Source organism: Amphiura filiformis, chromosome 6 (assembly GCF_039555335.1).
Source record: "Amphiura filiformis chromosome 6, Afil_fr2py, whole genome shotgun sequence".
Taxonomy (NCBI): Eukaryota; Metazoa; Echinodermata; class Ophiuroidea; order Amphilepidida; family Amphiuridae; genus Amphiura; species Amphiura filiformis.
Window position 1 is genome coordinate 12,986,745 of NC_092633.1, and position 25,021 is coordinate 13,011,765.

The 25,021-nt window shown below is 36.8% G+C and overlaps 2 protein-coding genes and 1 non-coding gene across 3 annotated transcripts in view; 1 reads left to right on the forward strand and 2 right to left on the reverse strand.

Moving 5' to 3' along the window:
* Positions 1 to 4,731: 4,731 nt before the first annotated feature.
* LOC140154205 (alpha-N-acetyl-neuraminyl-2,3-beta-galactosyl-1,3-N-acetyl-galactosaminide alpha-2,6-sialyltransferase-like) lies at positions 4,732 to 12,138 on the reverse strand. The gene is made up of 6 exons (XM_072176807.1): positions 12,089 to 12,138; positions 11,367 to 11,617; positions 9,481 to 9,722; positions 7,565 to 7,750; positions 6,899 to 7,018; positions 4,732 to 6,168 (listed from the first exon to the last, which is right to left on the reverse strand). Exons 2-6 carry the CDS (start codon positions 11,376 to 11,378, stop codon positions 5,637 to 5,639), a joined length of 1,092 nt encoding a protein of 363 aa, XP_072032908.1. The 5' UTR covers positions 11,379 to 11,617; positions 12,089 to 12,138; the 3' UTR covers positions 4,732 to 5,636.
* A 6,395-nt stretch (positions 12,139 to 18,533) lies between these two features.
* On the reverse strand, positions 18,534 to 18,605 carry Trnaw-cca (transfer RNA tryptophan (anticodon CCA)). Its single transcript has one exon. It is a non-coding gene; the product is annotated as a tRNA-Trp (tRNA).
* A 3,617-nt stretch (positions 18,606 to 22,222) lies between these two features.
* Positions 22,223 to 25,021, forward strand: part of LOC140154991 (mediator of RNA polymerase II transcription subunit 13-like) — an 87,410-nt gene continuing 84,611 nt past the window's right edge. The window contains 1 exon segment of the mRNA XM_072177659.1: positions 22,223 to 22,428. Within this exon segment, the coding sequence (XP_072033760.1) occupies positions 22,360 to 22,428 (69 nt within the window). The 5' untranslated portion in view covers positions 22,223 to 22,359.

Here is a 25,021-nt window from a genome sequence, read left to right on the forward strand (position 1 = left end):
TATCTACGGAAGATAGCTCACCAAGCTTTACGACAGTATGCTATCTACGGAAGATAGCTCACCAAGCTTTACAACAGTATACTTTCTACGGAAGATAGCTCACCAAGCTTTACAACAGTATGCTATCTACGGAAGAATGCTCACCAAGCTTTACAACAGTATCCCATCTACGGAAGATAGCTCACCAAGCTTTACGACAGTATGATATCTACGGAAGATAGCTCACCAAGCTTTACAACAGTATCCTATCTACGGAAGATAGCTCACCAAGCTTTACGACAGTATCCTATCTACGGAAGATAGCTCACCAAGCTTTACAACAGTATACTTTCTACGGAAGATAGCTCACCAAGCTTTACAACAGTATCCTATCTACGGAAGATAGCTCACCAAGCTTTACGACAGTATGCTATCTACGGAAGATAGCTCACCAAGCTTTACAACAGTATACTTTCTACAGAAGATAGCTCACCAAGCTTTACAACAGTATGCTATCTATGGAATATAGCTAACCAAGCTTTACAACAGTATGCTATCTACGGAAGATAGCTCACCAAGCTTTACAACAGTATGCTATCTACGGAAGATAGCTCACCAAGCTTTACAACAGTATGATATCTACGGAAGATAGCTCACCAAGCTTTACAACAGTATGCTATCTACGGAAGATAGCTCACCAAGCCTTACAACAGTATGCTATCTACGGAAGATAGCTCACCAAGCTTTACGACAGTATGCTATCTACGGAAGATAGCTCACCAAGCTTTACAACAGTATGCTATCTACGGAAGATAGCTCACCAAGCTTTACGACAGTATGCTATCTACGGAAGATAGCTCACCAAGCTTTACAACAGTATGCTATCTACGGAAGATAGCTCACCAAGCTTTACGACAGTATGCTATCTACGGAAGATAGCTCACCAAGCTTTACAACAGTATGCTATCTACGGAAGATAGCTCACCAAGCTTTACGACAGTATGCTATCTACGGAAGATAGCTCACCAAGCTTTACAACAGTATGCTATCTACAGAAGATAGCTCACCAAGCTTTACAACAGTATGCTATCTACAGAAGATAGCTCACCAAGCTTTACAACAGTATGCTATCTTTACAACAGTATCCTATCTACAGAAGATAGCTCGCCAAGCTTTACAACAGTATGCTTTCTACGGAAGATAGCTCACCAAGCTTTACGACAGTATGCTATCTACGGAAGATAGCTCACCAAGCTTTACAACAGCATGCTATCTACGGAAGATAGCTCACCAAGCTTTACAACAGTATGCTATCTACAGAAGATAGCTCACCAAGCTTTACAACAGTATGCTATTTACGGAAGATAGCTCACCAAGCTTTACGACAGTATGCTATCTACGGAAGATAGCTCACCAAGCTTTACAACAGTATGCTATCTACGGAAGATAGCTAACCAAGCTTTACAACAGTATGCTATCTACGGAAGAATGCTCACCAAGCTTTACGACAGTATGCTTTCTACGGAAGATAGCTCACCAAGCTTTACAACAGTATGCTATCTTTACAACAGTATGCTATCTACGGAAGATAGCTCACCAAGCTTTACAACAGTATGCTATCTACGGAAGAATGCTCACCAAGCTTTACGACAGTATGCTTTCTACGGAAGATAGCTCACCAAGCTTTACAACAGCATGCTATCTTTACAACAGTATGCTATCTACGGAAGATAGCTCACCAAGCTTTACAACAGTATGCTATCTACGGAAGAATGCTCACCAAGCTTTACGACAGTATGCTTTCTACGGAAGATAGCTCACCAAGCTTTACAACAGTATGCTATCTACGGAAGATAGCTCACCAAGCTTTACGACAGTATGCTATCTACGGAAGATAGCTCACCAAGCTTTACGACAGTATGCTCCCAGCAAACACAAAAACGTTTCAAAAACGTTATAAATAAGTTATATTTTGGCTTTTGGTTTAGGTAAAAACGTTTTAATAACATTAAAATGTCGGGTTATATAAAGGTCATGAAAACCTTTTAAAACGTTTTATATGAAAACACACTACAACAATATTTTTTAAATGTTTTAGAAAATGTTATTGTAAACTATTTTCGCAAACGTATTTTGCCAAATATTTTGTCAACACTTGAATAACATTATGTTAAAATATTTGCACTCAGCAAACACAGAAATGTTCTTAAAATGATTTATTCAAAACGTTATAATAACATTTAAATGTCGGGTTATATAAAGGTCATGAAAACGTTTTTAAAACGTTATTGCAAATATTTTGGGCAAACATTTTTCGCAAAATATTTTTTCAACCCCAAAATAACATTCTGTTTAGAATGTTTTTTATCAAGTATTCAAAAATGTTTTTGGAATGTTATTAAAACGTTTTTATACCCTTTATATAACCCGACATTTAAACGTTTTCTGTAAAACATTTTGTGTTTGTTAGGCAGTAGATTATCAAAAATGTTTTTAAATGTTATGAAAACGTTTTATACCCTTAATATACCCTTTATATAACCCGACATTTAAACATTTTCTGACAACCTTTTATAACCTTTTGCGAATGATGTCGAAAACGTTTTGTGTTTGCTGGGCTATCTACGGAAGATAGCTCACCAAGCTTTACGACAGTATGCTATCTACGGAAGATAGTTCACCAAGCTTTACAACAGTATGATATCTACGGAAGATAGTTCACCAAGCTTTACAACAGTATGCTATCTACGGAAGATAGCTCACCAAGCTTTACGACAGTATGCTATCTACGGAAGATAGCTCACTAAGCTTTACGACAGTATGCTATCTACGGAAGATAGCTCACCAAGCTTTACAACAGTATGATATCTACGGAAGATAGCTCACCAAGCTTTACGACAGTATGCTATCTACGGAAGATAGCTCACCAAGCTTTACAACAGTATGCTATCTACGGAAGATAGCTCACCAAGCTTTACAACAGTATGATATCTACGGAAGATAGCTCACCAAGCTTTACAACAGTATCCTATCTACGGAAGATAGCTCACCAAGCTTTACGACAGTATGCTATCTACGGAAGATAGCTCACCAAGCTTTACAACAGTATACTTTCTACGGAAGATAGCTCACCAAGCTTTACAACAGTATGCTATCTACGGAAGATAGCTCACCAAGCTTTACAACAGTATCCTATCTACGGAAGATAGCTCACCAAGCTTTACGACAGTATGATATCTACGGAAGATAGCTCACCAAGCTTTACAACAGTATCCTATCTACGGAAGATAGCTCACCAAGCTTTACGACAGTATCCTATCTACGGAAGATAGCTCACCAAGCTTTACAACAGTATCCTATCTACGGAAGATAGCTCACCAAGCTTTACAACAGTATGATATCTACGGAAGATAGCTCACCAAGCTTTACGACAGTATACTTTCTACGGAAGATAGCTCACCAAGCTTTACAACAGTATCCTATCTACGGAAGATAGCTCACCAAGCTTTACGACAGTATGCTATCTACGGAAGATAGCTCACCAAGCTTTACAACAGTATACTTTCTACAGAAGATAGCTCACCAAGCTTTACAACAGTATGCTATCTATGGAATATAGCTAACCAAGCTTTACAACAGTATGCTATCTACGGAAGATAGCTCACCAAGCTTTACAACAGTATGCTATCTACGGAAGATAGCTCACCAAGCTTTACAACAGTATGATATCTACGGAAGATAGCTCACCAAGCTTTACAACAGTATGCTATCTACGGAAGATAGCTCACCAAGCTTTACAACAGTATGCTATCTACGGAAGATAGCTCACCAAGCTTTACGACAGTATGCTATCTACGGAAGATAGCTCACCAAGCTTTACAACAGTATGCTATCTACGGAAGATAGCTCACCAAGCTTTACGACAGTATGCTATCTACGGAAGATAGCTCACCAAGCTTTACAACAGTATGCTATCTACGGAAGATAGCTCACCAAGCTTTACGACAGTATGCTATCTACGGAAGATAGCTCACCAAGCTTTACAACAGTATGCTATCTACGGAAGATAGCTCACCAAGCTTTACGACAGTATGCTTTCTACGGAAGATAGCTCACCAAGCTTTACAACAGTATGCTATCTACAGAAGATAGCTCACCAAGCTTTACGACAGTATGCTATCTACAGAAGATACCTCACCAAGCTTTACAACAGCATGCTATCTACGGAAGATAGCTCACCAAGCTTTACAACAGCATGCTATCTACGGAAGATAGCTCACCAAGCTTTACAACAGTATGCTATCTACGGAAGATAGCTCACCAAGCTTTACAACAGCATGCTATCTACGGAAGATAGCTCACCAAGCTTTACAACAGTATACTTTCTACGGAAGATAGCTCACCAAGCTTTACAACAGTATGCTATCTACAGAAGATAGCTCACCAAGCTTTACGACAGTATGCTATCTACAGAAGATACATCACCAAGCTTTACGACAGTATGCTATCTACGGAAGATAGCTCACCAAGCTCTACAACAGTATGATATCTACAGAAGATAGCTCACCAAGCTTTACGACAGTATGCTATCTACAGAAGATACCTCACCAAGCTTTACGACAGTATGCTATCTACGGAAGATAGTTCACCAAGCTTTACAACAGTATGATATCTACAGAAGATAGCTCACCAAGCTTTACAACAGTATGATATCTACGGAAGATAGCTCACCAAGCTTTACGACAGTATGCTATCAACGGAAGATAGCTCACCAAGCTTTACGACGCTCAGAATGATTAGATGCATCATCATTACGTTCATGATCACCATTTTTTGCTAGCAAATGACTTTAAAACTAAAACTTTTTCCAATCAAAATAAATAAGTGTTTTGTCCAAAACAGCTGAATTTACACACATACAGCAATTTCTGCATTCCGTTAATATTACACGCATGCAGCAAATTATATAAAAGAAAAAAGTCCCCAAAATGGAAAATATGAGTCGGTCGAGCCCGTAGAAGAGTTTTTCCATTGCCTGTAGAGTATATTTTCTTAATTCAAATATATAAGGAGCATTAAACTTGGGTTGTGTTTTGCATTAAACACGAATATATATAGTGGTTTGTTGGGCCAATATATCCGACACAAATAAGCACGGTGACCGACGACAACTCGTGCGGCAGCTCCGAGGTATACGTACGTTTTGTTGTTAACATTAATCACTGTATTTTATTGACACAACAGAAATATAAATAAATTACATTATACTGCACACGAAAAGTATTGTTACACAGCTTACACTTAAAAGACATATACGAACTTTTCTTGAAGAAATTCAAGGTCTATACAGGTGGATTTGATTTCGATACTTTACTTGCCACCTTCAACAATCCCAGGAAGGACACGATAAGGAACACATTGCAAGACTCGTGAAATATTACGTCCATGAGCCGGTTTGAAATGGTCAGAAAACGCTTCAGGAAAACCCCTTTCATTCATGTAAAATTATAGGCTTCTCCACCTCCCCCATACTTTACCCCATTAAATGGAATCATCAGGGGAAAAAAAGGCTTACATTTTTCTCAAAACTAACAGTACAATTTAAGACTTTCACATCGCCCATAATCTGACTCGTTGTCCTCTTGCATGCCGTTATGTCATGATTTTTTGCCTCTTTTCTTCATGTCTCGTTTATTCTTATCACCACCTTTTTCTACATACTCATCCGTTTGTATTAATTTCACATCTGGTAGCAGTTCCACTAATATATCCACCAAATCATCTTGGTTCACTTTTATTTTTTCGTTTCCCTTCTGTAAAGTCATTATAACGACTTTCTTCTTGGCATTGTCAATGAGTTCCGTCTTGGGAGGGGCTTGCTTTCGTAGCACCTTCTTCGGAGGGATTTTCTTTTTCCGTACTTGAAGTTCGGTCATATTACCACCTTCTTTAATAAAAGCCCAAAATTTGTGTAAGAACGGTGTATCAAGGTTACTAGTGTGATTTGCCAGGGGCCATTCTGGATACCTGAAGCTTATTTTCTTCTTTTGCACTGCCCAATTCTCAAAGACAGCCTTTTCAGTGATAAATAGATGTCCACCTGTAAGGCGTGTCTCACTCTTATCGTAGTACTGGCATTCTTTCAGTTTGTCTGGCTCGTAGTAGTGGTACGGGATATTTTGTTCTGCCCTGTTAAGAATAACATAATAAACACAGTTAATATAATGTGTTAATAAAAATGATATGTCAAATGCTGGTCATCCATAAGCATATCTTTTTGTATTGATAACTTGCTTTGTTCTGGGCAATCACACAACAGATACGGAGAATTGATATTTTGGTGATATTAATTTTGTTTATTCCTCACAAATCTAAATTATATTGCTTTATTCCTTGCATCATTTACATCCAACAGTAACTTTTTATATCTGTTTAAGATGACACGATTACATTATAATTGCATATTAAGGGTAGACGAGATATTGTTGGTCGAAGCAACCTAAAAATCGATTTTCATTATCTAGATCAATATATTATTGAAAAATAACACCTTGATGTTTTGCAAAAGTTCATTCTGCAAATCATATACTTTGCAAACTCTGCCCCGAAATCACGTTTACATTTTTGTTTTATACTAAACACCAGAAAATTACCATTTTATTGATAGCTCACTACTTCACATACAGATTTAAAAAACAGTGTTTTTTTAACATGTTGAGTACAATGATATATAACATATAGGGTAATATTGGGATTTCCGAAGCCATAAATAGATCTGACTGACTTTGTTATTTGATTACATGAGAGGGCATTCCCATCTTTCATGAAATAGCTTTAAAATTAAATGTAAAACTTAAAAGGTAAGATTAAATTAGTCAGGGCACATCACACTTTACATAATCATATCATTTCAACTTACGTTCCATTCTGTTGGCAGTAATCGTCGTAGGCCATTCCAAATACTGTTATCTCATCACATATATCCATAGCTGCAACCATGGTAAACCAACCCGTTGACAGCCATGTATTTGCTTCATAACTGAATAATAATAATAATAATAATAATAATAATAATAATAATAATAATAATAATAATAATAATAATAATAATAATAATAATAATAATAATAATAATAATAATAATAATAATAATAACACTAATAATAATAATAACAACAGCAACAACAACAACAACAACAACAACAACAATACTGCTACTACTAATTCGCAATGCGGAAAATGTAGTAATATAAACACAAAGTTGTCTTTCCAGGCGCTGGTTGTACGCGCTCGTTTGTTTCGCCACTGTCGATTAAACAGAAAGTTACTTCTCATATCCGCGTGTCTTTTCCTTATGTCCATTTTATGGACCTACAGATATAAATTGGTTTTTTTAACGTGGTGAAATGGTACCAATCCTATATACTTCCTGGGATTGAACGCGCGACCTGCTTCATTAAACCATGTCCTTGTTAGAATGAATATTTAAACAGTTCTAGCTGCTTATCAAAAAAGTAAAGAGGCGGGCAAAGAGGCTGACTATTTTTTATTTAAAAATACAATTTCTGATAATGTGAACGCATACCTGTATATTCCTGTTTCGTTTTTAAACAGTTCCTGTGTTTGGTTCGTTTTCTCTGGTGTAAAATGAAAGAACCGTACATGTGGATAGAGATGGGCTAAGAGTAAAGCATATCTGAAATCCTGGTCTGACTCCACGTCCACTTTCATCATGTTCATCCAGTTGATAAGGACGATGTCGGTTCGGGTCCTGCAATATGATGGAGTTATTTAATATTGATTCTATTCGATTTCTTGATAAATTAATGAATAAGTATAGGCATAATAAAACTCACCCGGTATATTACAAATAAAACAAAAGAATATTTATTTTGGGATGAGGCGGTATCGCCGAATAGGGCATTTACACTGCGTCTTTTAAGACGCAGAGCAATAAATTGGCCCCAACTCAACACAAAAGTTGGTAACCATGAGAGCAGGCATGAGACTGCACTTTCCTAAAAAAACTGAAAACGTGCGTGAAATTGGGCAAAAACTACCAAAAACAGGCTGAAATTAAATGAAGTTACGGAAATTTTGACTAAAAAATGAATTCAGTTTTAAAACTGAACATTTTTATGCCTGTGAGAGTTATCAAATCTCGCGGGAAAGGGGTAATATTTTTTTACCAGTATAGCGAGGACCGCAAAAATCGGCAAAATAGGGAGTATTTCATTCACACTGTCCGCCAAATTTGGCCGCGAAATTAGCAAAATAGGGGGTATTTAATTCGCACTGTCCGCAAAATTTGGATAAAAGGGAGTATAATTGGGAAAATCCAGTAATTGTATGTCAGTAATTGTATGTCAATATTGAGTGTCATGAAAACGGGTGTTTGAAATTCTAGTCATTGAAAACCACAGTTTTGGCAAATTTTGTCCTTGATTTTGCATGAAAAAAAGGGGGGGGTCAATTTGATGAAAAATCATTGTAAAGGGGGTCTTTGAAAGATTTGGTAACTCTCAAGGTTACCAATCAAGGTTACCAACGTTTGTGTTGAGTTGGGGGCCGGGAATTAAAGGTGCTCTGACATTTGAGGCTATCCATCAGCACCATGATTAGACTACCCCGTAGTCCACTTGCCCAATGTGCATACTCTGGATATTATATATAAGCTTAAAACGCTAATTTAATTAATGTGTGGACAATTGATAGATTTTCACATCTGATCAGTCACCCTACTCCCTCTGTTTGTTAGCTTCCCAAGTGGACTACTGACATTTTCGGGGTTCGCTATCAATAAACTGGTAGATTCCAAAATCAGAATTGTTCAGTATTAAAGTGAGCCGTTATAATTATGCAAGATAATGTTGCATTCAATTACTTTTATTGTCACTAATCGTCTGATATTTTTAACTCTTTATGACCATTTTACTATTGAATACTTTAATTTTAATAAACATCAGTATAATTTTGAGTTCAATGAAATGGGTTCATCATGACTAATAATAACATATTTTAAATAAAATTCGACTATGGCATAGTCTACACCATGATAGACGGCGATCCCGATTGTTTGCTTGTCCATAGATCAATTTATCATAGGCCTACACTCTAAGAAATAAAGGTTCTAAAAAGGTTCTAAAGTTGTCCTCTCAGGAGAACCCTTAGAGGTTCTCTAAAGAACTAAAATGGTTCCAAAACTATCAAAAATGGCCCCAAAATGTCATACCTTTAAGGGTTCTCCAAAATTAAAGAACCTTTTTTAGAGGTTCAAGAAGGAGGGTTTTCCTGAGAGGACAAAAAGGTTCTATATCTAGAACCTTTATTTCTTAGAGTGTATTATAGTGGGTGGGTGGGTTGGTAAGGTAAACAGGTAAACGTTTTTTGTTCAAGAATTTATGATCTGAATGTAAAAAAAAAGGGTTTTCAGTCGGAACGTTTTGGGACAGTCATTCGGACGAGAACAAGTGAAAATTTTCCCCCTTAGTATCGGTTTACCTATTATCTGCAAACATTTCTTCTCTATATTCGCTGCTATTCGCAAAACCTTTGATTAAGTTGACATGTCCCATCGATCGAACTGTAGTTCGTACACCAACATCTTTTTCAAAGCCTTTCGTTGGTGCATTGTTCATTCGGAATATGCAAGGGTATGAGTCGATCTCCGGACCTGCGCTCGTGTTGAGAAGATGCCCAGAACTTGAGACTACTGCACATCTTGAACAGGATAATTGAAGTGGCTGTACAAAAGAAACAGAATGTACTATGTATAAGCTGGTTTTCACGGCCTCCCAACCACCGGATGGAGAATTTAGGGTTAGGGTTAGGGTTAGGGAATGGTTAGGGTTAGGGTTAGGGTTAGGGAATCATTCTCCATCCGGTGGTTGGAAGACATCGCTTACCGTATTTAAGCTTGTATACAGGGAAGCTCAGGGTAATGGGAAAATGTTTTCTACTTCCAAGAGTTAATAGGCTATTGCAGTTGAAATCCATAAACACCTATAGGCCTATAAGACCTCCAACAGTTTAGATTTCAAATTGAGTCACCCAATCAGGTAACCCCACTTGAAATTCAGACTCTCTGTGTGGAATATGTCTTCCATATGTGGATTTCACTAGCCCAATCCCGTTTTTGAAACGGTTCTACTGCGGCGTGATTGTTTGACGCTTTGCACTGTATTCATTCTCATTAGAGAATGAATTTGGAGAAAACCTTCTGATAATTACAAACACTCGCTGAGCAGCAAGACCTTTCCTCTAAGCTTTTAATCCGATAAGCTGATTATCTATTTGTTTTCATGAATCGGAAGACATTCTTTGATGTATTACTGAGCTCAATCATCTGAAATTACTGGAGCGTGAGCCACACAGGCTGGTGACTCAGCATAGTATTTTATTAACAGAAGGTTTTCTCCAAATTCGTTTCCTAATGTCGCACGTTTGATGGAAAAAGATTCGACATGTGTCAACATACACAAAACACATTATCGAGGGCCCGTCTGCAATGGCACCCCCCCCCCCCCTCATTTGCAACATTACCGGTATAGAACAAGTCCAAAAACAGATGGAAATGTTTCTATACAAAACGATTCTCTTATAAACCATCTACGCAGTTTCCACCTCGATACACCTGAGCACACATTTCGTCCAATCCAAGCAGAGAACAGCAAGCAGTGAATTGTCTCCACACAGTCTTTGATAACACTACACGGTTGAGTGCATAGTATCGTAAGAGCTGTGGAGCTTATAGCTGAAAAATGGGCCTCTGTGATTGGTTTTTGTCGAAAATTCAAGTGTTCCCTTCATCCAATCAGAATTTTTGTATATATCAAATGAAAGTTAACACTCTCCCTTAAGCGCCCATAAAAACACTTTTTAAATTGCAAATCTTGTGCAAAAAATTACTATTTTCGCCTGTTTTGTCATACAGTTGTAAGTTCAATGAACCATGACTTTGCTAAAGAGCGCTTACAAATTGATATGTATCATGCCAGTATGCGATTTAGCGAGCAAAAAAAAACCCAACAAATTCAGGATATTTTTTAAGTTTTGGAAAAGGGTCAATTTTCACAAAAAAAAAGGTTCACCTTTTCAAAACCCGCACCCCTCCCCCCAAAAAATTGATTTGGGAGAACCCGGAACGGTTTCTCGAAGCATGGTTAGTTTTTATTAGTCCTATTATACTAGTGCTTACAATTTCAACTCATACATCAATCAAGAAAATGGATCCACATCGGTATGGGTCTAGCCTACTGGCTTAGGAAGCCTGACCACTAGGGAGCCAAGCTTCGAGAAATCGGACTTCAGTTTCTTTACGAAATGCCTAAGATTTACGAATTTTGTGTGCGCAGCTTTATTCATAGCCATTCTTCCATAATACTAACCTTATATGTCATATCCCTGTATCCGTCGTTCACCCCTTCAGATCCTGATCCTGTAGCAGCAACTCCCCTAAACCAAGAGCATCTTTAAATTCTTGGAACAGATTACGTGATATTACCCATTTAGATAATTCATTATCCAATGGTGAATTAGTATTGATAACCACTTCGCTATGATTAAATACATAGGTTATGTAGATGACGGATAACACCAAAGAATAAGTCGCAGTTGCAAGGAGCAGAGCATATGGCTTCTGTAACAGCAATGGAGAAAAATGAGCACAACCTTAACATCATCATCTCAGATTATTATTATTAATATTATCTTCATCATTAACATCCTCCTCCTGCTCATCCAACAACAACAACAACAACAACAACAACAACACCAACAACAACACAACAACAACACAACAGCAACAACATCTTCATCATCATCATCATCATCATCATCATCAGCATCATTTCAGTTTATTATTATCATGGTTATAATTATTATCATCGTCATCGTTATCACCATCATCCAACAACATCATGACCCGCCATTCCAGAAAGACCATCATTATTATTATCTCAGATTGTTATCATCGTCATCATCATCATCATCATCATCATCATCATCATCATCATCATCATCATCATCATCATCATCATCATCATCCTTATCCTCATCCTCATCCTCATCCTCATCATCATAACATTATAACAACTTATGGGCATCTTACATTTAACGCGGCCATACGGATCATCATCTGTTCTTCATCATTTTAACCCTGTGTACGCACAAAAAATACAAAAAATACAGCAATATACATTTCTGTTATACAAGCCGAATCAAAATGATTGGTACTCATCAGTTTCCAATGATTATGGACAATACTGCAAAATGCAACATAAGATCAATCGAATTGATATAGATAAATATTAGAAAAGGTCATAAAACCATCAGTTTCTATTTAAGTTTGTTTTTGTTTATTATTCATATTATATCAGAATATGATGATACTTCGTGCGAATACTAAATTAAATCAGTCGAAGTCAAAATTAGTTATCAAATAAAAGTCAAACCAGTTAAAGTCGCCATTAAGCTCAAAACGTGTTAACCTATTGGGGACGTCGCCATATTGTATTTTCCTTTTGGCGAATGTTCCTTCTTTAATTGTATAAAAAATCAAGAACACCAAAATATAACGCTACAAAATTGTATTCAATGCCTTAAAGTATGACATTAGAATAGGCCTATAGGTACAATAATTTATCACGCATCCTTACCTTGGTAATATCTGCCAATGCTATTTTCCCCTTCAAAGTTTGAATGACGCTGGTTTGCATACATAGGGCCGTCATGGACACATTCTGTGCACTAATAATCAATTATTCATTTTCGTTTCCTAAAATGCAAGCATGTCTTAGGTATTATTTCGATCTCCGATGTATTGATCATTGGATCGAAATAATTATTCATGTCGTCATTTCTTTTTTCATTTCGATATATTGAATTTTGAAGCATGCACTCCTATCTCAGACTTAAAACGTCCACAAGTTTCGGTAAAGCCAAAACCTCATCCTATAAACCCGACACAATATACCTACATATTCGTCTCAGCTATAGTTATTTCGAGGACCCCCTCCCCGAACATATTTTGGTGCCCGCCACACTTTAAGAGTAGGGATGACCAATGAACCATCAACTTGATTAGAACACTCCCATAGACATGCAGGGAGCTCAACTGTGCACGGCTTGCACAGACATTTCTAAATTGATCCCATTCTTTTATTTTTCAATATTTTTCTGTAAAAATTGGGGAAGTTAATGCCAATTATATTTTGTAACTATCTTGCAAATTACAGCAACATAACTTATTTAATTTGCCTGTAAGTGCGAGTCAAAATTGGTCCATCGCCACAGTGCGTTTAATTGCCAGTGGCTGAGTTCAGCACTGCTCAAGAATGGCACAAAATATTCATGTCAATAATTTCAGGTGAAAAACGTGGCCTACTGAGCTGAAATTTGGCAGAGTTGCCAGTAATACCTCCCCAGCAAACACAAAAACGTTTTAAAAACGTTTTAAATAAGTTATATTTTGGCTTTTGGTTTAGGTAAAAACGTTTTAATAACATTAAAATGTCGGGTTATATACAGGTCATGATAACGTTTTAAAACGTTTTGTATGAAAACACACTACAACAATATTTTTAAATGTTTTCAAAAAATGTTATTGTAAACTATTTTTGCAAACATTTTGGCCAAATATTGTGTCAATACTCAAATAACATTATGTTAAAATATTTGAACCCAGCAAACACAGAAATGTTCTTCAAGTGTTTTTTTCAAAACCTTTTAATAACATTTAAATGTCGGGTTATATAAAGGTCATGAAAACGTTTTTAAAACGTTATTGAAAATATTTTGGGCAAACATTTTTCGCAAAATATTTTTTCAGCTAAAATAACATTCTGTTTAGAATGTTTTGTATCAAGTTTTCAAGAATGTTTTTGGAATGTTATTAAAACGTTTTTATACCCTTTATATAACCCGACATTTAAACGTTTTCTGTAAAACATTTTTGTTTGCTGAGCAGTAGATTATCACAAAATGTTTTTTTAATGTTATGAAAATGTTTTATACTCTTAATATACCCTTTATATAACCCGACATTTAAACGTTTTCTGACAACCTTTTATAACTATTTGCGAATGATATCGAAAACGTTGTGTGTTTGCTGGGTCTATCATACCCTCTGTACAAAGGTTAAAATATTGAACAAGTAGATCTCGAGTTACAAATTAAATCACCAGCTTCCTTTGGAATTTACATATTCCTTTCGAATCATGCTAAGAAGACTCCTTTCTAAACATAAATGTGAAGTTTCGTGCTCATTTGATGTATTTTTCACCTGATTTCAACCCTAAACATTTTCTTATATTTAGGCCCATACCATCTACAACTTGCTGCTGGCTATACCTTGTTTAGAACTTTCAAAAGAAGTACCTGAATGTGCAACCATAACTGTTTCAAAATAGCCCGCGAAAGTCATGCAGGTAACTCCGAGGTCATGTATTGAATTGAATGAGGAATACTACGGGAACCAGCACCTTTTGTTAGAAGTCACACATGAGCATGATGAGTGAAGTGGATAACCTCTATTGTTGTGAATGAGTCAATGACCTTCAATGACACTTAAGATTTAATTTGCATACACCTACTAATTGGTCATATTAAACCCAATAACATCGAAATTTTTGGTTGTGAAAGAAAAGTTTACCTGGACTTTGATTTTGTGCCATATCGGCCATCTTGGATGATTTTTGGCAAATGTTCGCCAAATGCATGATTTCAATGCCTCGGTTTGAAAAAATAATTTATGCCATTGACTAGTAAAGTGCCATTTCGTAAGAAACCCCTTCGATACTTTCACACTATGCTTGTTTCATGTTTGCATATATGTTAAAATAAAGAAATATATAAAGGTAAATATATGCTTATGCCAATTCTGCTCACAATTGATATTTTTTTATTTTGTTTTTTTATTTCGTTCCAATGACCGGTCAGAATGGGAAACTTTGAAAATTCATAATTCGAAAAGTTTTTGACCGATTTTGACCATTTAACCACCAAAATACTTCTATTGATGAGTTCTATCTAGAAAACAATCTTTTGTAGCAATAGGGGCAACATGAAATTTTGATGGTTATCCCTATTAAGAGCATCCACACAATTTTGTCAACAAAGTGATTTCCAGTTACTCAGTCAAAACGTCCAATTATGTTTGTAAAAACTGGTTCAAGCCATGTGTGATTTGCTTCACAACGACGCCCTCAATTTTACTCGGATTACTTTTTGCATAATTATAATGCCCAGTGGTGTATTAAAATACCACGTAAAAGACTAAGCCTGAAGTGCTTTAAAGGAAGGTGACCTGATATATTTGGAAAATTGAATTCTTTAAAACTTATAACATAACATTTTGTCTCTTTCAAACATGCAAAAAGAACCCGAACATGTAAATGTTCCTTGTAAATGTGACTTATTCCTTATGGAATTACTGACATTTTGTACAGCGTGATTTTGGTAGTCTATAGTGTTTTTTATTAATGATAATCATTATGATTATGTAATAAATTGATATCAAGTGAGAGATCCTATTTTTCTCATTAACATATTGAAATTAGGAGCTCCAAATCGGTGTATTTCCGAAGATATGATCAAAAAACTGTTGAATTAGTCAAATACCATATTTGAGACTAATTCGACAGTTTTTTGATGATTTCTCTGGAAATATAACGACTTTGAACGCCTAAATATGAGCTTTCGCCTGATACCAAAATCTGCATTTTGATGGGGTAAAGTGGGGGATGATGTTGTCAATCAGGTTACCCACCTTTAATAACAGTAAAATTGAACTTTTTATATTAAAACCGGGGAAACCCGGTTTTATTCAGAGTTCACCGATCGAGTGCTTGATGTCCCGTGGTTGTCAGCTTATGTGTAGGCCTACACACGTCGAGCGCGATGCTCCGTGCCAATAGTACGACAACATTTCACCTAAAAAACTTCATTAAAAACTATTTAAAAACTCCATTTTGTAGTATTTTGTCATTTACTTTTGAGATGAACATCTTGTAAACAACTTGCACATTGAGTTGTTCGTGAGGATGTATTAGTCAAGGTTCAAAGCTTTGAAGATTACCCAGCATGCCTAGCGTTTTGTCACAATGTGCCCTTTCAAATGGGTAACCGCCTTGAAAATACATTGATTCTCAAAGTTATTTTTGAAAGCATACCTTTAAATTGAAACCAAGGATGTTTTACTTAGTAACCAATGGTAACAAAAACGCAAGTCGATAGGCCATGGTTTTAAGCACAACTCATTGCGGGCTTTCAAAAATTTATTTTACAAGAAAGAGCGCATGATGAACGCCCAATATCTTAACGAGACAAAACCTGACTTAAAAAATAAAGTAATCAATAGATGGAAGTTTGTTCGGCGCATTTCGATACCTCATTCAACACAATGCGACTTTCATTAGGGGGGGGGGCACCACCTAAGAGGGACGCCAAATTGCATTTCTGCGGCCCCCAAGCGATGAAAGTCATTTCAGTACGTATAGTCATTTCCGAAATTTAACTTCAGCACTGTTTTTATTTTTAACGAATAGGCCAAACTCAAAGATGCAGCGGGTTGCTGGTTCTTTGACATATCTGTCTTTGTTTAGACTTGGGTGAATTACTGGTACCTTAAGGTGGTACTACACCCCCTGATAAATTTTGTGGCTAATTTTGCATTTTTCTCAACAAATAACTACACACTGGTAATAAAAGTTATGTATATTATAGGGGCAAAGAATCCAATTACTTCACTGAAATTTCAGTGATTCAAGACAATTGCTAACAAACATGGGAATGTGAAAACATTTTTTTAAGTCGGTCGGTATAATGGGTCATAATTCTAAAAGATAATTATAATGACTATAATTTTTTTATATTTTGCCATTTTCAGTCCCTGGGTGTTCAGTACAATTTCATGGTCACCCATTACGGTGTCTGATCTCCGCCAATTTCCCCCTTTTATTATTAATTCCCCGATTTTTACTTACCCCCTCTCCACCTTTTGCAAAATACTTCCCCTTTTTAAAATAGTTATCCTTTTTTTACAATTCCCCTGTTTGCAAATATTTCCCCTTTTTACAAATAATTCCCCCTTTTTAATTTCCCCCTTTTTACAAATAGTTCCCCCTTTTTTGTAAATAGTTACTCCTTTTATTTTTTACCCATTTTGTAAATAGTTCCGCCTTTTTAACAAATAATTCCCCGTTTTAAATTTCCCCTTTTTACAAATAGTTCCCCCATTTTGAAATCCCCCTTTTTAACAAATAATTCCCCGTTTTAAATTTCCCCCTTTTTACAAATAGTTCCCCTTTTGTCAATATTTCCCCCTTTTACTTTCACCCATTTTGTAAATAGCTCCCCCTTTTTATTAATAATTCCCCTTTTAAATTTTCCCCTTTTTTTACAAATAGTTCCCCCTTTTGAAAATAGTTGTTCCCTTTTTTACTTTCCCCCTTTTTGTAAATAGTTCCCCTTTTTACTCACCCCCTTAGTGTAAATAGTTTCCCCCTTTTTACACTCAAGAATGGTTTATCCCATTTTTACTTTCTCCCTTTTCAAATTCGATTCCCCGATTTGTACTTTCTCCCCGCTTTTTGGTGTGCGTGGATTCATTTAGTACATGATGCTGTGTTTTATATAGAATCACGCCTCTAACCACGTATAGGCCTACGTCTAGCCCTTTTCTATTCACAGATTATCCATTGTATTCCTTTTGTTTAGCTCGCTGCCCGAGACCGTTATCTTGAGCTATTGTGTTGATAATGGTCTCTGGGCAGCTAGCTACCTCCATTACTCTAAGTAATGGTCAGGCAACGAGGGGGAATGAATATTATGTTAGAGGCAAAAATGGGGGAAATTCAAAAAGGAAATTTAAAAAAAAGGAAAATTATTTGTTAAAAAAGGGGAACTATTTACAAAAATGGGAAAGAACTAAAGGTAAAAGAAAAGGGGTAACTATTTAAAAAAGGGGGGGGAAAAGTATTTGTAAAAATGGGAAATTAAAAAAAAGAAACTATTATTTGTAAAAAATAAAAGGGAAATTTACAAAAAAGGGGAACTATTTGCAAAAATGGGAAATGTAAAACAAAATTGGATAACTATTTTAAAACGGGGAAGTATTTTGCAAAAAGTGGAAGGGGGGTAAGTAAAATCGGGGAATTAATAATAAGGGGGGAATTTAAGGAGATCAGACACCGTAATGGGTGACCATGAAATTGTACTGAACACCCAGGGACTGAAAATGGCAAAAAAACCCCAATTATAGTCATTATAATTTTCTTTTTAGAATTATGACCCATTATACCGACCGACTTAAAAAAAATGTTTTCACATTCCCATGTTTGTTAGCAGTTAATGGAGAAGAGGTAGAACCATATAGGCTTACTGCGTCGGATAAGTAAGTTTGCCGGAGACATATAAATATGCTAAATTAATTTGATCCTCTTCGGGTAAAAAAAAAATCGAACAGATTGTTAAAAATACAAATCAACTATTTTCAATTTAACATTATCTTATGTAGGTTTAAGGTGCAACAAACTATGGCAAAAATATTAGTCCATTGACCCCGACGTGATTCGAACACGCAACCTTCAGATCTGGAGTAAGACGCGCTACCGTTGCGCCACGGAGTCAGTTGCTGAGAACATATGCCGTTTTCCTAATCATATACCACGCATATTTTTGTATATTACACTGAATTACATCATGCACAATAATACAGAAAGTTAAACACAATCAGCAGGCACTTTTGTCGACAACAAGAAATTAATATATGTGAAACATCATTAGCTTACAACATCCGCTTATAATAATATATTATAAGCGGATGTTGTAAGCACGATGTTTCACATATATTATTTCTTGTTGTCGACAAAAGTGCCTGCTGATTGTGTTTAACTTTCTGTACGGTTTTTCATTATCTAAGTCAATATTATTATTGACAAATAATGATGTTTTGCACAGGTTCATTCTACAAATCATATAATACTTTAAAAAACTTGCTTGATTTATTGTTGTTAATGAGTTTTGTACGTTTTCTCATCTTCTCTGGTTTTACAAAAGTATTGAAATTCAATCGCGACAATGACTTTCATCGCTTGGAGGGGCGCATAAATGCAATTTGGGGTCCCTCTTAGGTGGTGCCCCCCCCTCCCATAATGAAAGTCGCATTGTGCTGAATGAGGTATCGAAATGCGCCGAACAAACTTCCATCTATTGATTACTTTATTTTTTAAGTCAGGTTTAGTGTCGTTAAGATATTGGGCGTTCATCATGCGCTCTTTCTTGTAAAATAAATTTTTTGAAAGCCCGCAATGAGTTGTGCTTAAAACCATGGCCTATCGACTTGCGTTTTCGTTACCATTGGTTACGAAGTAAAACATCCTTGGTTTCAATTTAAAGGTATGCTTTCAAAAAATAACTTTGAGAATCAATGTATTTTCAAGGTGGTTACCCATTTGAAAGGGCACATTGTGACAAAACGCTAGGCATGCTGGGTAATCTTCAAAGCTTTGAACCGTGACTAATACATCCTCACGAACAACTCAATGTGCAAGTTGTTTACAAGATGTTCATCAAAGTATTTGACAAAACACTACAAAACGGAGTTTTTAAATAGTCTTTAATAAAACATTTTAGGTGAAATGTTGTTGTACTATAATTGGCACGGAGCATCGCGCTCGACGTTTGTAGGCCTACACATAAGCTGACAACCACGGGACATCAAGCACTCGATCGTTGAACTCTGAATAAAACTGGGTCTTCCCGGTAATATAAAAAGTTCAATTTTACTGTTATTAAAGGTGGGTAACCTGATTGACAACATCATCCCCCACTTTACCCCATCAAAATGCAGATTTTGGTATCAGGTGAAAGCTCATATTTTCACATTAACATACTGAAAGTAGGCGTTTCAAATCAGTATTCCAGAGAAATCATCAAAAAACTGTTGAATTAGTCTCAAATGTGGTATTTGAGACTAATTCAACAGTTTTTTGATCATATCTTCGGAAATACACCGATTTGGAGCTCCTAATATATTAATGAGAAAAATAGGATCTCTCACTTGATATTAATTTATTACATAATCATATGATTATAATTAATAAAAACACTGTAGACTACCAAAATCACGCTGTACAAAATGTCAGTAATAAGGAATTAGACACATTTACAAGGAATTCGGGTTCTTTTTGCATGAATGTTTGAAAGAGACAAAATTTTATGTTATAGGTAAATTCAATTTTCAATATATCAGGTTACCAGCACTTCAGGCTTAGTCTTTTACGTGTGATTTTAGTATACCACTGGGCATTGTAAAACCTGGTAAAACGCTTTAGGCCTATAGTGCATGGTGTCAGTAACAAAAAATAGGCCTATAGGCTTGTACATGGGGTCATTGATGTATGAAAGGGAGTTGAAAATGCGAGTCAATGTGATTTCTCCGTGATTTAGTGAGTGCCCCGATCGGACCCAGTAGCGCTATAAATATGCTGAACTACTGAAGGGCTGGTACCGTAAAATGGGGTAGGCCCTAACTTCGGTCAGCGGGGTAACTTTGGTCGGTCAAAAATATTTTTTAAATGATCATATTTTCGTACAGCAATATTGTTTTTAGTCATATTTGGTATCAATTTGTTAAGAAATATATTTGGAAGAAATTATAGTCGCCCATGTTCAATTTCCTCGAAATTTACGAAAAACTCGGGATTTTTGACCAAAAATGAGCACTTTTTTACATTTTTTTCAGTAAAAATAAAAATCGATATTTTTGAGCAAGGATGTGTGCTTGATTAATTTTACAAGGGGTCAAATGTCACAAAAAAACAATAAATTGCCCATATAGGCCTACAGCGAAGATCAATTAAAATTTTTTTCTTCTTCATGGAATGTAAATTATTAGGCCTATACACTGACCAAAGTTGCCCCATATGCGGGGTAACTTTGGTCAGGCTATTTTTAACCCCTAGGGCACCCTTACAAAATGATTTAAAAATCTTTTTCAACTTTAAGGTGTAGAAGGGAACCCTAATGTCATAAAAAAGAATTAATTACAAATATAATTGATTTTGTTTGGAAGCAGTGGTTTAAAAACTCTGAAAAGTGCCCAAAGTTACCCCCATTTTACGGTAGTGGTAGCCACTTCACCAAAAAATCCCTTCAGGCGGCATAGGACACGCAACACGGACGTACGAGGCTGGCGAAGATACAGGGCTGACAGCCCCATTCACAATACACGGTTAGCGATTATAAATGGACAATTAACACACTTGCAGTGGGGTACTTTGCAGAACCCCAACGGTTTTAGAGTAAGATAATTTTGCTTTGACACCACATAACAAATTTAGAATTGTTTGTGAAGATTTCATGATTATGTGTTAATCCAATGGCGACGTCAAAAATCGCGATATCGCATCCACCATCATATTCAATTGTGCAATAGCGCCATCTAAAAAAAATTAAAGATCCATGCACACACATGATGAGACTGAGAGGACTGTATTATAAATTCTGAGGGTTGCACAGCCACATGCATTGAGGCTGATCCTGAGCCGAACCCCCCCCCCCATTAATGCTTTCAATGAAGTTGTAAAACGGTAATAGTCCTACCTACAGAATTAAGGTTTAATTTCGTGAATTCAAATTCCAGATTTATTTTAGACAGCTGAGAGCCCGGCTGAGAGCAATCAGATGATGACTGTATCCTCTCACTCAGCCACGGGGCCGGCTCTCTCACTGAAAGTGCAAAAGTTCCAATGAACCCATTTTTAATAATGTAGCACTCACTGGTTGGTGATGAATTTGCAAGCAATTAAACACGATTGTACAATTTCTTAGTTTTCTTAAATATATCCTTCAATATCCAGGTGAAAAACAGGAAATCATCCCGGGGAAATCATATTCATTCACATCATTTTTAAAATCCTTAAAATCATGGCAGTCTGCGCCGCCCGGAAAGAAGTCCTGAAATCTACTTGGGGATACCCCTCTGTTTTACCTTTATAATCTTACTGTAAAGCGATATAAATGTCACCAAAGTGAAGAACAATATCTGAGGAACATGTTTTGCGTCTGAAAAATAAATTCTGAATTTTGATTTGGTCAGAAAATGTGTTTTTTTAAAGGTAATCATCAGTACGAGACACGGTAAAATCTGTCAGGAAACAACGTATTTGAATAAGCAATGATCACGTGACGTGGCTAGGCCAATCAATCAAGAGGGTAATTACCGCCTAGTATTTTGCTGTTCACTGTACGCCATTACGGTCAATGTAAAAGCCAAGTAGAAAATACACAAAATAACCCAATTTCACCGGGATTTTACAATTTTAACCCAATCGGAATACGACGACAAATGTGGAATATAGTAGAAGTCATGTTTTTAGCATGACCGCCGCAAATTCGGCAGCGAACGGGGCCAGTTTAGAGGATTGTCATACCAACTTGTTTGCCTTGGTAAGTCGTCGGGGTCAATTTATCATTGTATGCATGTATGTGTAATGTGTCAGGGTGTAGAATTTACCGACATCGTCAGCGTAATTTACAGCTTTAAAAACACTTGGGGCCGGTCAAAACATAACATCGTATCAGTTTGGATCAGTGACATATGTACGATGGTAGCAGTACCAAATTAAATAACATATCAGGGCTTGTTTGGAAGTAATCATCGTCGAAAAAAATGTAAACCCGACGGCTGGAAGTACAAGTGCACGATCGTGCATACCCTTGAAAACATGCACAGCTAGTATTATTGCACGCATAATTCAACCCATGACCGTACGGGAGACCCCGGCATTTATTGATGGTGCCGTCCCTCGAGTCATGTTGACTTGACCTTTTGCTAGTTTCACTGAGAAATTTGGATCCCATACTTTCAGTATAATAATTAATTAGGATGCTAGTTTCTGCTGTTTCTCCTCTCTCTGTCTTCTCTATTTGAATTTCATTTATTTTGTCAAGTCTGACTGCTGGCCTTTAAATTATTATTTTTATAAAATGCATGTATTCAGTGTCCGAAATAAGGAAAATCTGGAGGTTATCCCGAGGATAACTAAAGCATAAATTCTGCTTGTCCTCAATACATTTTGGTTGTCCCCATAATGTGTCATACTTTTGGAGGCAAAATATAGTGATTGTCCAGGGGATAAGTACATAGCTCAATATGGTTGTCCCCAGTGATTTTTGGACAAGAGGACAAGAGGATAAGTACTTATTTCGAACACTGCATGTATTGTATGCTACAGGCCGTCAGCGTGACGTCATATGCCGCCATCTTGTGGATACACGCTATGATGGTCGTTCGATCTCCATGCGTGAACAGCAAAAGCACCGCGTTGATGCGTGATAAGAGCTGCGTGGCAAGCTGCGCCCTGCGCGTAGTGTCCGACGCATGAACACGCAGATCATTTGTACCCACAAGATGGCGAAAGGCTGACGGCCTCTATTTGTGCATGGAAAATGCAGAGGATGTATTGATCATATGAAATATGCATACATTGTAAACACAGACATGGTCGCACAATTTACCTCTCTCTAGACTCTAGCAGCTAGCTTTGAATTTGCACACCATTATCATTTTTTAATCATTTGCCATAAAATGCGTATTATATCGCAAATTTCAAAAAATCTTAAATTATTTGATATCAGCAGAAGGACATTCTTCGTACCGTATTCAGAATGCAATTCGATATGCCCGATGTGCTCTCATGTCCCACAAAATATACTGTCCAAACGTCCATTCCCCATCCAGGGCAAGGCATTAGCCAGAGGGGTGTCCAGGTGTCATTTGGACACCCTGTTTTCAATTTGGACACCCTAAAATTCAGATTTTTAAAATGAAGTGAATAGGAAGTGGACACCTTGATTTCATAGAATAAGGTATTTTTGCCCATTTTGGACACCCTAAAGACACCCCTCTGGCTAATGCCTTGATCCAGGGGTAGCGCTGGCTTCAAAATTTAAGGGGTCCAAGTGTTTTTTGTTGGACTCATTCAGCCCTCCAAAAGTCAAATTTAAGGGGTCCAATGGGAATTTTAAGGGGTCCGAGTCCAACTCTGGAAACATCACCCACTATTTAAATATTAAAGGTTACGATATGATGGACATGGGATGGAGATTATGCATTTTACATCAACAAAATAGAATGAGCGAAGGGCTGTGCAATAATTATGAGCCTCCCAGGGGGTAATATTTCCAAAAGGTAAAATGCTTGCACCGGCCTGCTAAAAATCGTAGCAAGCAGGAAAATTTAAGTTTCCATAGGCCTACTATTTTCTTCAGCCTGTTTCGAGCATTTAATTTTGAACATGCCATTTATGAATGTGTGCTCAAAATCACTTGCCCCCCTCCTTTTTGACTTGCCAAACAAAAATTGCCCTCCCCCGGCTGCCAAAAAATGCTTGCCCGTATTGCACAACCTCTGAACCCCAAGAAAATCCAAAATATGGGGGTGCATACCCAAAAACTAGGGGTTGTTTTTTACAATCCAGTTCACGACATCATGTAAAAGTTAGTGGAGCTTTTTTTATTTAGTCAGAACGCCAACCCTTAATTATCGAAAACGTAGTCCTAACCCTAATTCTAACCTTTCACCTCCTAAACCTGAATCAAACCCTTCAAAACTGGCAAAGTTCTGAAAAATTATGATCACACAACGTGACTATGTTTATAAATGTGTATTTTTAATGTAAAAAGGTGCAGAATTCAACACCCCAAATCTCACCATGTGCCGCTAATTTACTGCTATTTTATCCTATATTGCCATAATGCCATCAATAAAGAATGCAAAGCAGGGTTCACAGTTTATCGTGTTTTCGCGTCCAGGACGCTTTTTGAACTCACTGGACCCGGAAAAAGTAAGATTAGACTCAGTACACCGGACGATCTTACCGTTTCCGATGTTGATTAAGATACTTGCATTGATCCCGAGATGCGGAAAAAACCAATAGTCATTTTGTCCCACATAAATGAATAAATAACAAAAAACCCCCGATCCCCTGTGGACTCACCCAAAAGGTGACGTCACACCATATGATCGTCCCTTATCCTC